Source organism: Haliotis rufescens, unplaced genomic scaffold, assembly GCF_023055435.1.
Source record: "Haliotis rufescens isolate VD_foot unplaced genomic scaffold, xgHalRufe1.0.p SCAF_7, whole genome shotgun sequence".
Lineage (NCBI taxonomy): Eukaryota > Metazoa > Mollusca > Gastropoda > Lepetellida > Haliotidae > Haliotis > Haliotis rufescens.
This window is the reverse complement of record NW_025964361.1, coordinates 25,760,214-25,777,253: the sequence shown is the minus strand read 5'-3', so window position 1 is coordinate 25,777,253 and position 17,040 is coordinate 25,760,214. Positions and strand designations below refer to the sequence as shown.

Below are 17,040 nucleotides of genomic sequence, written 5' to 3'. Positions count from 1 at the left end.
CCACTAGGCTACCCAAACGCCCCTTGGTCATTTAGACTAGGGTACCCTGTAAAGGCTGATGTGTATAATGATTCTATTCAATGAGGAATACATGTACCATTTGTTCACTGGATTTTTAATCTCAGCACATCTAGTAGTCTCGGGCTGCAGACTAGCATGAATTTGAATGCTGCAAACAAATGTACAAATGAAGCTATTGACATTAAATACTACAGACTATTATAGACATAACATCCCAATCAACTGGCTCGGACCAATATCATTTTCAACATTAGTCTGTATCTTCCAAAATAAATGGCAAGTTGTTTCAGGAAATAATCTTGTAATTACAATAAGTAAGGGAACCTAATGACATATACATATCAATTCCTTACTGCAGGCTTCTCAAAGTTACAGAGATAGTGAATACATTAGCCAGAAGAAACATTTCATGTTGGAAGACTAGATCAGTTAGTACCAAACAAAATGTCAAAAGTCACTTCATTTCACTGTAAACTGCCTGAACGTTAATCTGATCATGCGTCTGATCTAGATGAAACCGTACTTATAAGCACAGCATCCTTTTATATGGAACCAGGGTATTGTTAGAGCAGGCAAATAACACAGGACAAGATCCGATGCTATGTGTATATTTAGCCCAGTGATGAAAGTAATATCTCCTGAAGGGAAGTTGTCATTTCATCTGCTTCATTTACCTCTTTTTTACCCCTGGTTCATTTTTTTAGTAATATGTCACAAATGTCCTGAACAAAATGTCATGCAATATGACAGCGCCCTGTTATAGTTGAGTTTGAATCAGATAATTATAACTGATATTATGAGCAATGATCAATGAATCATGAATGGGGATATTTGACTTTCTTTTTACCTTAGCTTCACACTGACAAGGCAAAATAATGACAGATGATCATTTATGGAGTTAATATCGGTTGTCACAATTTGTTATTTTCATAAAAATGTATCGTTATTAACAGCTAATATCTCATTTAATTAGTCGGTAGAGACTTTCATTTCACAAAGAGTCATTTTGTTACTTGACCAGCATGTACTTATTAGCTTCAAACAAGGGTTTCGTAGATTTCAAGAATGTTTTTCTGTTGAAGTAGATTTTGTTTACAATCGTATCCAAATGTAAGACTTTTATCACACCTCCAGGTCAGAATGATAAGATCTCATTGGCCCACGTGATTTGACAAAATACTATGTCCTGCCTTAGAGGAAAATAAATTTCTCAGCAACAGAATAAATACCTTATACCCATCACGAGCGAGACAGGCTGCCCGCCTATATCCGAGAGGCAGAAATAATCCCTTATACCCCACTTTGAAGCAAAAACCTGCGCATTTTTTCCAATCAATGAAAGTCACATGACATAGCACAAGTGAACCTCCACTCAATCAAACAGCTGTTTTCAATTAATTTTGAATTTGTTTTTAATATCTTTACAATGTCATATTAAAACATATTGGTAAGATGAATTCGCTTGTAGTACAGGCCTCAAAGTTTAAATTTTTAACAAGTAGCCATATGTCTACAATTATTTTTTTCCAGGTAGCCAGTGGTAAAATCAAGAAGTCAAGCCAATATTGTAGGTAGCCAAAAGCATTTGTAATTATCTTTTATCAAATGCTTATTATATGTACAAGTCACAGTACTAGTCTTGGAATTGTATATTAGTGGAAACTGTACATGCTGTACTTAAGTTTTGTTATTTGTGACTGGAACAATGATGCAATTTATGTTACTAGATTATACAGGCATATCCTTGCATATCCAATAACCTATCAACTAAAATAAAATACTAATTACATTAATATTTATGCATTTCGGTTCATTGTTGACTTTAGTAGGAATTATTTGCAAGTACAATCAGTAGCAGACATATTTTTGTGTCTACATATGTGTAGCAATAGAATTTAGTCATAACAAGATATTTTTGAAGGTAGTCATTTGGCTACCTCTGAATTTTAGCCAGTAGACAAATTGAATTTAAGTCGCATTGGCCACCGTTTTAGTCGCAACTTTGAGGGCTGTAGTAGGATCACTCGGGGTAGTGGGGTTTTATGCGTCCCGTGTAATGTTTTATGCCATGAGCCATGTAATCCTTCTACAACTTATTTATTGACCTCAAATATTTCTAGTTATTTTTGTCATCTTTGTTAATATTTTGCACACACAAACTACATCTTAAGTCGCAGCAACAAGGGATGATGAAACATTCCTGTGTGTGGGGTAGGAAGGTTTTACAACAACACACAAAGTAGGTCAAAAAAGGTCATTCCATGTGTTGACTGAAATATCATGTTTCGTCCAGTTTGTGATGGAGATAGGACATATTTTCACTCATGACGATGCCACACATGAAAATATCTCCTTTCCCATCGCTCGTGTGAGTGAGTGAGTTGGGTTTAACACCCCTTTTAACAGTATTCCAGTTATATTACGGCATGTCAGCTTAATGTGGGAGGAAAGCCCGAGGTGATGCAGGTCTCAGAAGTTTATTAATTCGGTGAAACCCATGAGCACATTACACAGGGATTTATCGAAGATTCTAAATTAAGTGCCCTTGACAGGAAAATTTGGAGAAAAGGGGTGGGTTTTTTCATGTAAAGTTAGTATTTTCTCATTTTCCTAAATTCAGTGGTATTATAAAATTGTATTTCAACTTTGCATTCAATGAAACAAAAGGTGTAGTTTTGTTATCGGTGTGAAATTACAAGTCCCCTCAACAAAGCTACAACATCATCATTAAAACTATACGAAAATGAATTTGGAAGTTTGAATTCTAATTTGTCAATTTGCTCTGACATCTACTGCAGACAGTGCCAACTAGCATTCTCTTAGTAGGTCTAGATCGTGACATCTGGCTGCTGTTCCTAGTGTCTTACAATTCATCAGTTGGCTGACAGCAGGCCAAATATCGATCAAACAACCTGTTGTATATCGTTAATATTCGGCAATTACATTGCAGATTACTGCAACACTTACCAAATAAGCTATGGAGAAGATATGTTATTGTACTCAAAGGTATCAGACAGAAGCCGTTCTGGAGCATTATCTTAATTTGACTACTTGTGTGTCAAGTGACTCATTACCAGTGGAAACGCTAGGCCTTGCAGGTTTAAGGAGAAATGGATGGCCCAGGGACAGATGCTACTCTCAAACCGTTATGATGACGTCACGCTATTGGTGGTACAGATGATAATGAACAAGGAATTCACTGGCTATTCTGAATGTGCAACAAGTATTATAGGCACTTTGGTGGTACGATCATCAGAAGCAGACATCAGCTGATCGGCTTTGGAATCTGTTGACCCTCAGGGAATACATGTTAAACTGACCATAGGTCATCATACAAACTCATAGAGAAAAATATATCCACCACAACAAGGTTTAAGTCGGAGAAATCACTCAAATCTGTTGGTTCAGGAAGCAGAATCAACAGATTCTCATAATTTCTCCATTACAGAAATGATGGCCAGAGCACCACTGCTTCTCAGAAATGGATGCCCATTTATCTTATTTTTTACTGATAAAAACACAGACCTCTTGGGAACCTGGAGCACTGTGTGATGTCTGATAAAATGTATTGATACTAATGTATGGCCCCTTTGAATCCTCAATACTTAACATGAACCCCTTGAATCTTTAAAACTTGACATGTACCCCTTGAATTTTTAACACTTGGCATGTACCCCTTGAATCTTTAACACTTGACATGTACCCCTTGAATCTTTAACGCTTGACATGTACCCCTTGAATCTTTAACACTTGACATGTACCCCTTGAATCTTTAACGCTTGACATGTACCCCTTGAATCTTTAACACTTGACATGTACCCCTTGAATCTTTAACACTTGACATGTACCCCTTGAATCTTTAACACTTGACATGAACCCCTTGAATCTTTAACACTTGACATGTACCCCTTGAATCTTTAACACTTGACATGTACCCCTTGAATCTTTAACACTTGACATGTACCCCTTGAATCGTTAACACTTGACATGTACCCCATGAATCTTCAATACTTAACATGGACACCATGAACCTCAATACTGAACATGGGCTCCTTGAATCTTTAATACTTAACATATCTTTAATACTTGTCACTGAGGGAGCAGTGTGTGTAGGGTGGGGTGTGAGGAAGGAGTGTGTGTAGGGTGGGTAGTGAGGGAGGAGTGTGTGTAGGGTGGGGTGTGTGGGAGGAGTGTGTGTAGGGTGGGGTGTGTGGGAGGAGTGTGTGTAGGGTGGGGTGTGAGGGAGGAGTGTGTGTAGGGTGGGGTGTGAGGGAGGAGTGTGTGTAGGGTGGGGTGTGTGGGAGGAGTGTGTGTAGGGTGGGGTGTGTGGGAGGAGTGTGTGTAGGGTGGGGTGTGAGGGAGGAGTGTGTGTAGGGTGGGGTTTGTGGGAGGAGTGTGTGTAGGGTGGGGTGTGACGTAGGAGTCTGTGTAGGGTGGGGTGTGAGGTAGGAGTCTGTGTACGGTGGCGTTTGTGGAAGGAGTGGGAGGTTAAAGCATACAGGTCACTATCAGCCCACATTAAGCAGAATTGGAAGTGGATAGTAGGTAGAAGGGTGACCGTGTTCAGCAACTTGACTTCCAAGCGTTTCTGGGACTTCGGTTCTGCCATTTGCAGGACTCTCTCGATCATAGCTGCCACCAGTCACAGCTCCCCCTCGCAACTGGCTGACTAATATGTTTATAAACAAGTGATGACTTGATGCAAAATACTCTTTCCCCAGCTAAATTACTTGGTTTGGTTCTAAATTTGAACTTCTATTTCATTTCAACTACCATTTAATTACTCCAATGAGAATGTATGGAGGAAGATGGGTGTTTTTCCATTAGTCTGAGATCCCGAACCAATCTGATTCCCCAAACAAATGTAGATTCATCTGGGAACTAGTAAGCGAGTCATAAACCCTTTCCTAATCCAGCATAATGACATTCCCTAAGACGCACACCAACAAATATAAATTTCACCTCATTTGGGGTTAGAGGGAAAATTTACAAGATTCTTGTAAAAGCTGCTTGCATACTGAAGCAGCCATGATCCTGGTAACGAAGGTGTCACGTGCAGGGAGAGGAGGTTGACACTGGTGTGACACTCCTCTACAGTGTTCGCCAACGCTGCTCCGTTTAACATTCATCAGTTTGATCTGACCTTCGCCACCTTCCCTGCAGCGTTGCGTAGTACAGGAGATAAATGTCTCGACTGGCCAAATCCATTTCATTCTAATCCATTTGGTTTGAGAGACACTTAATTACCGACCATGAATGTTATCCCATTGGAGAATTAGTTGTCAATTGAATAGAATCTCTTTAGACGATGCAAACAGTTACCAAGGAGGGCCATGTCAGAAGTCAGTACAATGCCTGCTGTTTTCTGTGAACGAAGTGAGAACAAAGACGATGTGCGGTTGTTTAGTTCCGAGATTTGTTTATTACTTTTGTGACCTTTTACAGAACGTGCTATCAGTCTGAGTGATCGACATATCAAGAATGAAGTGTTCGCAAAACATGGCACGCTCACAGTCCTGATGACTTGGCTGGCTGTGGGAGTTTAATCACACTGGCTTTAGCATTATTCAAAATAGGAACAGACCATAGTTTCTCCAACATCAAAACCTTGTCAAAGCTGAATGTCAAAAAGTTTATCATCAATTTAAGTAATCAATATGTTGACACAGCTTTAGTGAGATGGCTTTTGAGCTGATGGTATGATGAGGGAGTTGGCAATGAGGGGTGTGGGTTGTGGTGGGATGTATGGGAGGAGTGTGTGTACGGTGGGGTGTTTTGTTTGTTTGTGTGGAAGGAGCGTGTGTAAGGTGGGGTGTGTGTGGTTTGTGTGTGTGGAAGGAGTGTGTGTACGGTGGGGTGTGTGTGGTTTGTGTGTGTGGAAGGAGTGTGTGTAAGGTGGGGTGTGTGGAAGGAGTGTGTGTAAGGTGGGGTGTGTGTGGTTTGTGTGTGTGGAAGGAGTGTGTGTACGGTGGGGTGTGTGTGGTTTGTGTGTGTGGAAGGAGTGTGTGTAAGGTGGGGTGTATGGGAGGAGTGTGTGTAGGGTGGGGTGTGTGTGGAAGGAGTGTGTGTAGGGTGGGGTGTATGGGAGGAGTGTGTGTAGGGTGGGGTGTGTGGTAGGAGTGTGTGTAGGGTGGGGTGTGTGGGAGGAGTGTGTGTAGGGTGGGGTGTGTGGGAGGAGTGTGTGTATGGTGGGGTGTGTGGGAGGAGTGTGTGTAGGGTGGGGTGTGTGGGAGGAGTGTGTGTATGGTGGGGGGTAGGGGGTTTGTGTGTGTGGAAGGAGTGTGTGGAAGGTGGGATGTATGGGAGGACTGCGTGTATGGTGGGGTGTGTGGGAGGAGTGTGTGTAAGGTGGGGTGTGTGGGAGGAGTGTGTGTAGGGTGGGGTGTGAGGGAGGAGTTTGTGTAGGGCGGGGTGTGTGGGAGGAGTGTGTGTAGGGTGGGGTGTGTGGGAGGAGTGTATGTATGTGTATGGTGGGGTGTGTGGGAGGAGTGTGTGTAGGGTGGGGTGTGTGGGAGGAGTGTGTGTAGGGTGGGGTGTGAGGGAGGAGTGTGTGTAGGGTGGGGTGTGTGTAAGGTGGGGTGTGTGGAAGGAGTGTGTGTAGGGTGGGGTGTGTGGGAGGAGTGTGTGTAGGGTGGGGTGTGTGGGAGGAGTGTGTGTAGGGTGGGGTGTGTGGGAGGAGTGTGTGTAGGGTGGGGTGTGAGGGAGGAGTGTGTGTATGGTGGGGGGTGGGGGGTATGTGTGTGTGGAAGGAGTGTGTGGAAGGTGGGATGTATGGGAGGAGTGCGTGTATGGTGGGGTGTGTGGGAGGAGTGTGTGTAAGGTGGGGTGTGTGGGAGGAGTGTATGTATGGTGGGGTGTGTGGGAGGAGTTTGTGTAGGGTGGGGTGTGAGGGAGGAGTGTGTGTAGGGTGGGGTGTGAGGGAGGAGTGTGTGTTCGGTGGGGTGTGAGGGAGGAGTGTATGTATGGTGGGGTGTGTGGGAGGAGTTTGTGTAGGGTGGGGTGTGAGGGAGGAGTGTGTGTAAGGTGGGGTGTGTGGGAGGAGTGTATGTATGGTGGGGTGTGTGGGAGGAGTTTGTGTAGGGTGGGGTGTGTGGGAGGAGTGTGTGTATGGTGGGGTGTGTGGGAGGAGTGTGTGTAAGGTGGGGTGTGTGGGAGGAGTGTGTGTAAGGTGGGGTGTGAGGGAGGAGTGTGTGTAGGGTGGGGTGTGAGGGAGGAGTGTGTGTTCGGTGGGGTGTGTGGGAGGAGTGTGTGTAGGGTGGGGTGTGAGGGAGGAGTGTGTGTAGGGTGGGGTGTGTGGGAGGAGTGTGTGTATGGTGGGGTGTGTGGGAGGAGTGTATGTATGGTGGGGTGTGTGGGGGGAGTGTGTGTAGGGTGGGGTGTGTGTAAGGTGGGGTGTGTGGGAGGAGTGTGTGTATGGTGGGGTGTGTGGGAGGAGTGTATGTACGGTGGGGTGTGTGGGGGGAGTGTGTGTAGGGTGGGGTGTGTGTAAGGTGGGGTGTGTGGAAGGAGTGTGTGTATGGTGGGGTGTGTGGGGGGAGTGTGTGTAGGGCGGAGTGTGTGGGAGGAGTGTGTGTATACGGTGGGGTGTGTGTGGTTTGTGTGTAGGGTGGGTAGTGGAAGGAGTGTGTGTAGGGTGGGGTGTGTTGGAGGAGTGTGTGTAGTGTGTAGGGTGTGTGTATGTGTGTGTTTTTTGTGTGTATGTAGGGTGGAGTGTGAGGTGAATTATGTGTGTGTGTGTGTGTGTGTGGGGGGGGGGGGGGGGGGGGGGGGGGGGGTGAAGTGGGTTGTGTGGGAGGGGAGCGGGAGGAGGATGTGTAGGGTGTGGTGTGAGGGAGGAGAGTGAGGTGGGTTATGTGTGTGGGGGTGAAGTGGGTTGTGTGGGAGGGGTGTGGGAGGAGGGTGTGTAGGGTGTGGTGTGAGGGAGGAGAGTGAGGTGGGTTATGTGTGTGGGGGGGTGAATAGGGTTGTGTGGGAGGGGTGTATGTAGGGTGTGTGGAAGTGTATGGGGGGTATAAGTTTAGGTAGGGGTGTGTGGGAAAGGTGTGTGGGAAGAGTGTGGGAGATGGGTTGTGTGGGAGGGGTGTGTGAAGTGGGTTGTGTTGAAGTGTATGGGGGTTTTAAGTTTAGGGTTGGGTGTATGGGAGGAGTGTGTGGGAGGGGTGGGAGGAGTGTGTGGGAGGGTGGTGCATGTGGGGTGGGGGGGTGTGTTTTGAGTTTTGGTTTGGATCGGGGAGATGTGTGTGCCTGGGGGATAAGATAGCAGTGAGCGGGGTGTCAGGTCAACAATGAGAGTCAGACATGACTCCCACATATGCTGCATGAAGTGTCTCAAACTCTGCCACATGAGGACATATACTAGTATTACTGTTTCAACTCTTCAGTACAATGTCATGACTTTCTTCAAAGGGTTCTAATCACAGGGATATGGGGAACCAGTGAAAACATCAGATAACGCCTTGGACATCTTGAGCGTTTGAGGTAAGCTTTTCTCAGACAGCTGAGCCGTCCGGAGCTCTGATGTGACAAGGTGATACTCACACACAATAAGCAGTTTACATGTCTCCCTCCTGGCCCTGCAAAACCCCTCATTCCACAAGATCAACCAGTACAAGCCCAGCTTTGACACATCCATTTCTATATCCTTATCAAAAACAATATTTAGCTGGAAGACATCCTGAAACACTGTTGAGAGACAGAGAAAGCACACCTTGGATCATGCTCAACAAGGCAATGACTCTAGGAGAGATTGTGGAAGTATTTTAGAGAGGATTTCATAATATCAGAGATTAGGAATACAAAGTGTCCCCAGTGCTTTTCTTTCAGAACAAGCCCATCAAGTAGTGCATGATTTCACGTGGGATTCCAAAGAATGTGAGTGGGTCAATGGTTTTATGCTGAGGTCAGCATTATTCCAGATCATGCAGACATCCTGTTTATAATTGAGTCTGGGACAGAGAAACCACTGACTGCTTGTATTTGCCACGACCACCTTGGGGTACAATGACATCCGCCAGCCAGATCACACAAATGTGTCCACTCTTAGGACGGGATAACCCAAGGTGATTCTGGGTAATAAGATAGATTTCACACAACCTATGCTGGTCCTTTTAGCAATATTCCAGCAATATCACGGCGAGGGACACCAGAAATGGTCTCTAATCAGAATATGGTACGGAAGTAAATACACACATTACTGCAAAAACAGTAAACATCTTGCAATAATAAAACTACTGAAACAGAACTAGCAACAAGCTGTTTGGTTCTATCACAGAAGCAGGAGGAGCGAAATCTTAATAGCAATGGTAACCATGGCAACCCCGAAACATTAAACACTCGTATACTATAACTTCTTTGTCAGGCATTCAGAAGTTGAGTACAAAGTAAGGATAACATGGAAGCAATCCACATCAAGAGACTTCAACCATACATCAACTGTGATCCAGCCTGTTAAAAACCTCCTGCTCACCATCAACTCCCCAACGTATCTAATCAGTCTTGATACTCTTGTTTATATTACTGGCTTCACCTGTTAGGATCTTTACTTTAGATCACCCGCTGTATTATAGACGCCATGCTATTGTGGATCAATCACTGGATTGTCTCGTCCAGTTATTTACAGACCACTGTTATATAGCTGGAATATTGCTGAGAGTGACTTTTAACAACAAACATCATAGGCTCTCATCACTTGCTTGATAAAGGTGTTAGGATCTACACCGAAACATCGCACTAATTGTAATAAAGAAGTTGTTCATCCATAGAACTTCTCTTACTTCATCATAGGCTCTCCACTGTAACCACACCTCAATCTATTCAACTGTGCAAACTCCACCTCCTACTTGTATCTGCCTCTCAACCATCCCCCGTACATCACTTGCTTCATAACGGTGTTTGAACCTACACTGAAACGTTACTCCTGATTGTTATAAAGAAGTTGTTCATCCAATTATCTTTTTGCCTATACCATACACGAACTGCATATACCATAACATACAGGGTATACAGAGCTTACAAGCTTTATGACCTTGCTTACCAAGAAACGTTCAGGTCATAACAATTGTTGATCATTATGAGATCACCATTTATTTTGTGAAATATGTCTATGACCAGATCCAATATGCCGCCTGGTATGGTTTTGGTTTGGTTTGGTTTGTTGTTTAACGCCGCACTCAGCAATATTCCAGCTATATGACGGCGGTCTGTAAGTAATCGAGTCTCGACCAGACAATCCAGTGATTGATATCATGTGCATCGATCCACTCAATTGGGATCGAATACCGTGCATCAAACCAAGTCAGCGAGCCTGACCACCCGATCCCGTAAGTCGCCTTTTACGACAAGCATAGTCGCCTTTTATGGCAAGCATGGGTTGCTGAAGACCTATTCTACCCCGGATCTTCACGGGTCCCTGGTATGGTAACAGTATGTAAACAGGGTCAGTTATAACGTGACAAGCAGATGACATCATATTAAACACAATGACATCAAGACGTCTGCTGAGATACTTCTATGGATTTTAACAAGACAGCGACTAGCCAATCAAATAGCTGGATTATATTTTAATGATGTATGATAAAGGAAAATAAAGCTTTGTGTAACTGTTATTATTCCAAATTCATGAGTTCTGATCAATTTGTCATCTGTTGTTTGGAATTAATGTTCATACAGACTCCCGTGGCTGGGCCAGCTCTGTGATTATGATGTGCATTTCACAACGTGTTTTGTTTCCCATTGGGATCTTATTTGTGTTCCAGTTTTATTGCATGTTCTTCTATTCCACAGGCTGTTTGCAGGTGTCTAAACTGAATCACTCTGGTTCTCTGCTGTGTCAGATCAAAGAGAAACAAGTGTCATAAAAAAGAAAGAAATAGAAAGACGAAGTATGTTATTATCCAGGGAGATTTCCGTTTTTCTGAATATTTTCAGAGTTGTGTGATTGGGAGAAACGAAAAGAAGCTGGTTTTCTGGAAGAGTCATGTACCTGAGTTTTTTATTAAAATATTTCATAATTCTAAGAACTGGCAATGTTACACAATCTGTCAAATGTATCACATGATCTTTCCACCTCATCCATGTGCCACCCACATCACACAAGCTACCCACCCCAATGTAGCCTCGATCCCACCCCATCCCGGGCAAACTGACCCAGGCCATCCCCATCTCATCCATGTGCCACCCACATCACACCAGTTACCCACCCCAATGTAGCCTCCATCCCACCCCATCCCGAGCAAACTGACCCACGCCACCTCATCATGCGCCACCCACATCACACCAGCTACCCACCCCAATGTAGCCTCCATCCCACCCCATCCCAGTCAAACTGACCTAGCCATCCCCATCTCAACAATGTCCCTAAACGAACCCCTTGAGTCCGACCCACCCACATCCCATCCAAAACCATTCCCTAGAGTCTGAACCACCCACCCACATCCCATCCAAAACCATTCCCTACAGTCCAACCCATCCCATCCACATCCCACCTATCCACCCACCCAGATCTCATCCCAAACCATCCCCTACAGTCCAACCCAACCCATCCACATCCCACCTATCCACCCCCCCAGATCTCATCCCAAACCATCCCCTACAGTCCAACCCATCCCATCCACATCCCTGTCCCGACTATGTACAGCAGTCATTGCGTACACTCAGTGATGTGGGCTATCCCAGCAGTTACACCTATATCCTGCTACATGCCTGCTGCCGAGACTATCTCACATGAAAAACAACATCAGATTGTCATATCCATACAACTTTAAAAAAAAATATTTAAAAAAACACAACTTCTTAAGTCCAAAATGTCCACACCACTTCACACAGTTAGCCACAATCGATACATCAGCATCTACAGTCTGTGAAGCCTGATGAAGGAAGCCACGCTGAGCCCCACTGGACAAGACGGTCCACTCTGTTCCACACCATCAAGCGGCCTCTGATTGGAACTAAAGCCTTTTTAGTCGTGTAGGAAGCTTCCTATGGGCTAATTATTGGGGTTAATCTTCTGGATCTACGAAGAAGCCATAACACCAGCATCCACTGTGATGAACACTATTATTTTATATCAATACACCATCTTCCCGAGGCAAGGGAGTTAACTGACTATGAAAGTCCAGTTTCCACACTTGTTGAACTAGGTTGGAATTATGGAGTTATGTCTTGGCTGGACTACCATGTCTAGTCCAATAAAAATCATGGAGCGAAATCAACATCCGGTTGGGAAACTGTCCTGCAGATTATGGTCGATTGCAGGATTTGCAAAGCATGTGTACCCAATACTTAGCGTCAACAGATATTTGCCAAATCATTACATGTTTTCAATGAAGGTGCTCACGTGATTTTATGCACTTCATGAAGTAAGACCCATTTTATTACAATGTAGATCTTGATCATCTATCAGATCGTCCTCACTGGGTGGCGCCATAATATTTGAAGCAAATGCAAGTGATATGAGGTGGAATCTGATTAGTCAATAGGAGGGACATAGAAGGGACATAACTCACATAGCCACTGGTGGCGCTACGATTGAGCCAAGAAATTCCAGCCGAGTTCGGCAAGGGTGGAAACTGGACTTTTACAGTCGACTAACAGGATCGGGTGGTCAGGCTGGCTGACTTGGTTTGATGCATGTCATCGTATCCCAATTGCGTGGATCGATGCTCATGATGTCAATCACTGGATTGTCTGGTCCAGACTCGATTATTTACAGACCGCCGTCATATAGCTGGTATATTGCTGAGTGAGGCGTTAAACAACAAATAAACAAACAAAATATGTATTAGTTACCGGTCCGTCTGGCTTGTTGGATGTAAGAAATGTTTCAGACACTAGTCTGTGTCCAGCATTTTCTTGCGCTGGCGGCTATAAGGATATGTGCTACAGCGAAGATATAAAACCAATCGGAACACTGTGTCCGCAAACTGATGACAGAGAGCACAACACTGTCACCAATCAATGCCCTTCATGGCTGTTTCTTTAAGTTGAGTCACATATTACCATTGCATGGTTAAATCATGTAAGGAGATGATATTAATAAAGTATGAGTCACTGATAGCTACTCACACTTAAACCATGGTTGTTTTGTCTTTGATCGTGGTCCAACTAACTGGATTGTTAGTAAACACCACTTGGCAATGACAGAACTTCTTTTTTCCTCTATCTTTTGTCTTGATGATAGAACAATTTCATGAAAAACGTTTGTCCCCAGCGAGATTTAAACCCGAGAAGTCCGCACTGAAGGCTAACGAATGTAGTCTTCTGCCACGGCGAGATGGTATGAAATTGACAACTAAATATTTACTTACATTAGTACCAATTGCTTATCCCTTTATGAATTGCGAAATGTGTTTTATGCAATTTTTATATGGTATGTTACTCTATGCATTCTAGTATTTGTACAGTACTTGTGATTTTGTAGCTTTTCGTTCAACGAAACGAACAGACAGAAAAGAAATTACTATTATCTTGATCAGGGCTATATTTGCTCATTATAGGCCCATCAACAAGTGATATTTTGTTGATTGATAAATGTGCTTGAGTTGGTCCAAAATGAATGGTATACTTGCCCCGGGACATGCATTTCATAACCCAAATCGGCAAAGTGCAAGGTGCACATGCAAAAGGCTCGGGAAACAATTTCACGTACTTCACGCAGGGCCGACTAACACAGTGTTCTCACAGTTGAGCATAGAGTTCCTGAATATCTTTCAAAATACTTTAAACAAAACAATGTTTTTTAAGCAATTTAGGTGCCATAAATGATCGACATGGTTTAAGTATGTTAGACCACTCAGACCCCAGTGTCAAATCGTTGAAATGGTTGATTTAACCATTTCAATGTTGAGATTAGACACTGGGTCCTCTTGGTCTAACCTACACATATATCATGCTTATATTCTCACACATGCATACAAGTCTAATATACCTGTACCAAATGTGCATGGAACTTTCAAGTTACAATGATAAGTATATTTTTTCTAAGGCTAAAAAAAATAATAGCATTGGTTCTCAGGCAATGTGCACATCATCATAAAGTTCATAGCACGTTTCGTCTTTGTTTTGATTTTCGATTTTTTTGTGCATTGTGTTTAAGTATTAGGATTTTTATATTTTTTGGAAAATGGAAATAAAAACAAAACGTGCGGCAGACTTTATGATGATGCGGGTGGTACCAAGACTATTATTATTTTTAGCCTAAGTACTATACGTTTAACAATTTCAGGATTGATCAGACTGGATAAATTGATACTTATAGTCCCTTGCATCAGAAACTTTTTGCCTACAAGCCACAAGTGTAAGTCAATGTTAGTGGTACAGGGGTGTCAAACAACAGTCTTCGCTCTAAGATAATCCTGTCCAAGCAAACCCTGACTTAGAAACTGGCATAAGCCTGATCCAAAATCGTTGATGGTAAAGCTCATAAAACCCAAGTAATTGCTAGATATTGGAGGTTTTCCTACATGTCATTACAAGGACTACAGTGCCTGAAGCAGCAAGGTGCTACATCTGATAAGCACAACCCCAATTGAGAAGTGTCAAGAACTGACGTTCTAAGGGAGACAACTCCATAATATCCCACCAGTGGACAACCACCTGTAAACCATCAGTCAATAGTTGGCTCAAACACTGAAGACAGGATGTAGTCATCATCATCATCATCATCATCATCATCATCATCACATCCCGTGTTTTTGATAGATCTCTTCATCTCAACAGAATACCCTTATCCACCCGTCCTGTGAGCACAAATCACACTTGCACACCCTCACTCTCTGGACAGGTTCAAATATATAGAGGTAAGCACGCAAGTGTGCTTGGAATGGTAAATATCCTGTATTTGCAAAAAACTGTGCATTAAGTGAGCCTTAGCAATGGTCAATTCTGACTCGATAGCCAATACACAAGGGCAACAATATGTTTGTTTATCAACACTGAAAGTAGGACCAACCTGACTTTTTTAACTTGCATTATTATCCATATAACCCCAATGGATACCGTTCTTATCTGTTGACTTTACCCAGCCAAGAAACTGACCCATTATATGAAAAACAATTTTCCCTAACCTGAAAGTTATGGAAAAGCTAGTCACCAGCAGCAGCATCTATGATCAAGGATGCTCAGGTTGTGAAACTTGGTGCTGTGTCATGTTGAAACAGGCACTATTACTTGGACACAAGCACCATGGTCTGTGTAATTATTACCTGTGGGAAACTGACACATGGTTTCTGTGTAATTATTACCTGTGGGAAACTGACACATGGTTTCTGTGATATTATTACCTGTGGGAAACTGACACGTGGTTTCTGTGTAATTATTACCTGTGGGAAACTGACACGTGGTTTCTGCGTAATTATTACCTGTGGGAAACTGACACGTGGTTTCTGTGTAATTATTACCTGTGGGAAACTGACATGTGGTTTCTGTGTAATTATTACCTGTGGGAAACTGACATGTGGTTTCTGTGTAATTATAACCTGTGGGAAACTGACACATGGTTTCTATGTAATTATTACCTGTGGGAAACTGACACATGGTTTCTGTGTAATTATTACCTGTGGGAAACTGACACATGGTTTCTGTGTAATTATTACCTGTGGGAAACTGACACGTGGTTTCTGTGTAATTAAAACCTGTGGGAAACTGACATGCAGTCTCTGTGTAATTATTACTTGTGGGAAACTGACACATGGTCTCTGTGTAATTACTACCTGTGAGAAACTGACACATGGTCTACCTGTCATTAGGGTATTCAATAACTGCTTCATTGATATACATCATTAGCACACAAAGTGATGTCTGACTAATGAGAATCAAACTTGCTACAACTGCAAATCTGCAACAGGTAATAATCTGGAACTCAATACAATAACTAATCATCAGAAAGCGGTTCAAAGCGTAAATAGACTTACTTGTCCTCTCCCAGAACCACTCCGAAGCCAACATGTTCCACCCTATGCCTGGAGGGGTCCAGCCATCCGATCTGCTTGGCAGCGCTGTAGATGGTCTCCAGATGGGAACTCTGACAAGCAAGAGGAGATCATGATACATGATGTTTGTCCCATGTTCACAGCAAAAAATAAACATCTCATGTCCGACTGTGCCTCTCACCTGCCCTGAATCCACCACATAGATGAACCAGTCCCCACTCTCTGTGACCAGCCCATAGTGTATATAACACTTGTATTGTACAGTCCCTTGTCCTCCCCCTCACCTGCCCTGAATCCACCACATAGATGAGCCAGTCCCCACTCTCCGTGACCAGCCCACTGTGTATATAACACTTGTATTGTACAGTCCCTTGTCCTCCCCCTCACCTGCCCTGAATCCACCACATAGATGAGCCAGTCCCCACTCTCCGTGACCAGCCCACTGTGTATATAACACTTGTACTGTATAGTCCCTTGTCCTCCCCCTCACCTGCCCTGAATCCACAACATAGATGAGCCAGTCCCCACTCTCTGTGACCAGCCCACTGTGTATATAACACTTGTATTGTACAGTCCCTTGTCCTCCCCCTCACCTGCCCTGAATCCACCACATAGATGAGCCAGTCCCCACTCTCCGTGACCAGCCCACTGTGTATATAACACTTGTACTGTATAGTCCCTTGTCCTCCCCCTCACCTGCCCTGAATCCACAACATAGATGAGCCAGTCCCCACTCTCTGTTACCAGCCCACTGTGTATATAACACTTGTATTGTATAGTCCCTTGTCCTCCACCTCACCTGCCCTCAATCCACCACATAGATGAGCCAGTCCCCACTCTCCGTGACCAACCCACTGTGTGTATAACACTTGTATTGTATAGTCCCTTGTCCTCCACCTCACCTGCCCTGAATCCACAACATAGATGAGCCAGTCCCCATTTTCTGTGATCAGCCGGTTGTGTATGGTGGCCAGGTCCGATGTGTCGTATGTGTATCCTCCATCAGACTTGACCACGGTCAGAGGCACAGAGTGACCAGGCACAAACATCACTTTACGTCCCTCGTCCTCTTGCAGGAAATCTGAACACAGAC

General features: G+C 43.8%; 1 protein-coding gene across 1 annotated transcript in view; it reads right to left on the bottom strand.

The window, feature by feature from the left end:
• The window catches only part of LOC124137492 (arginine--tRNA ligase, cytoplasmic-like), a 142,694-nt gene that overhangs the window by 114,133 nt on the left and 11,521 nt on the right, over window positions 1-17,040 (bottom strand). Inside the window, exons 9-10 of the mRNA XM_046503821.2 lie at window positions 16,850-17,028; window positions 15,930-16,039 (exon numbers count right to left, since the gene is read on the bottom strand). Of these exons, the coding sequence (XP_046359777.2) occupies window positions 15,930-16,039; window positions 16,850-17,028 (289 nt within the window). The remainder of the gene's footprint in view (window positions 1-15,929; window positions 16,040-16,849; window positions 17,029-17,040) is intronic.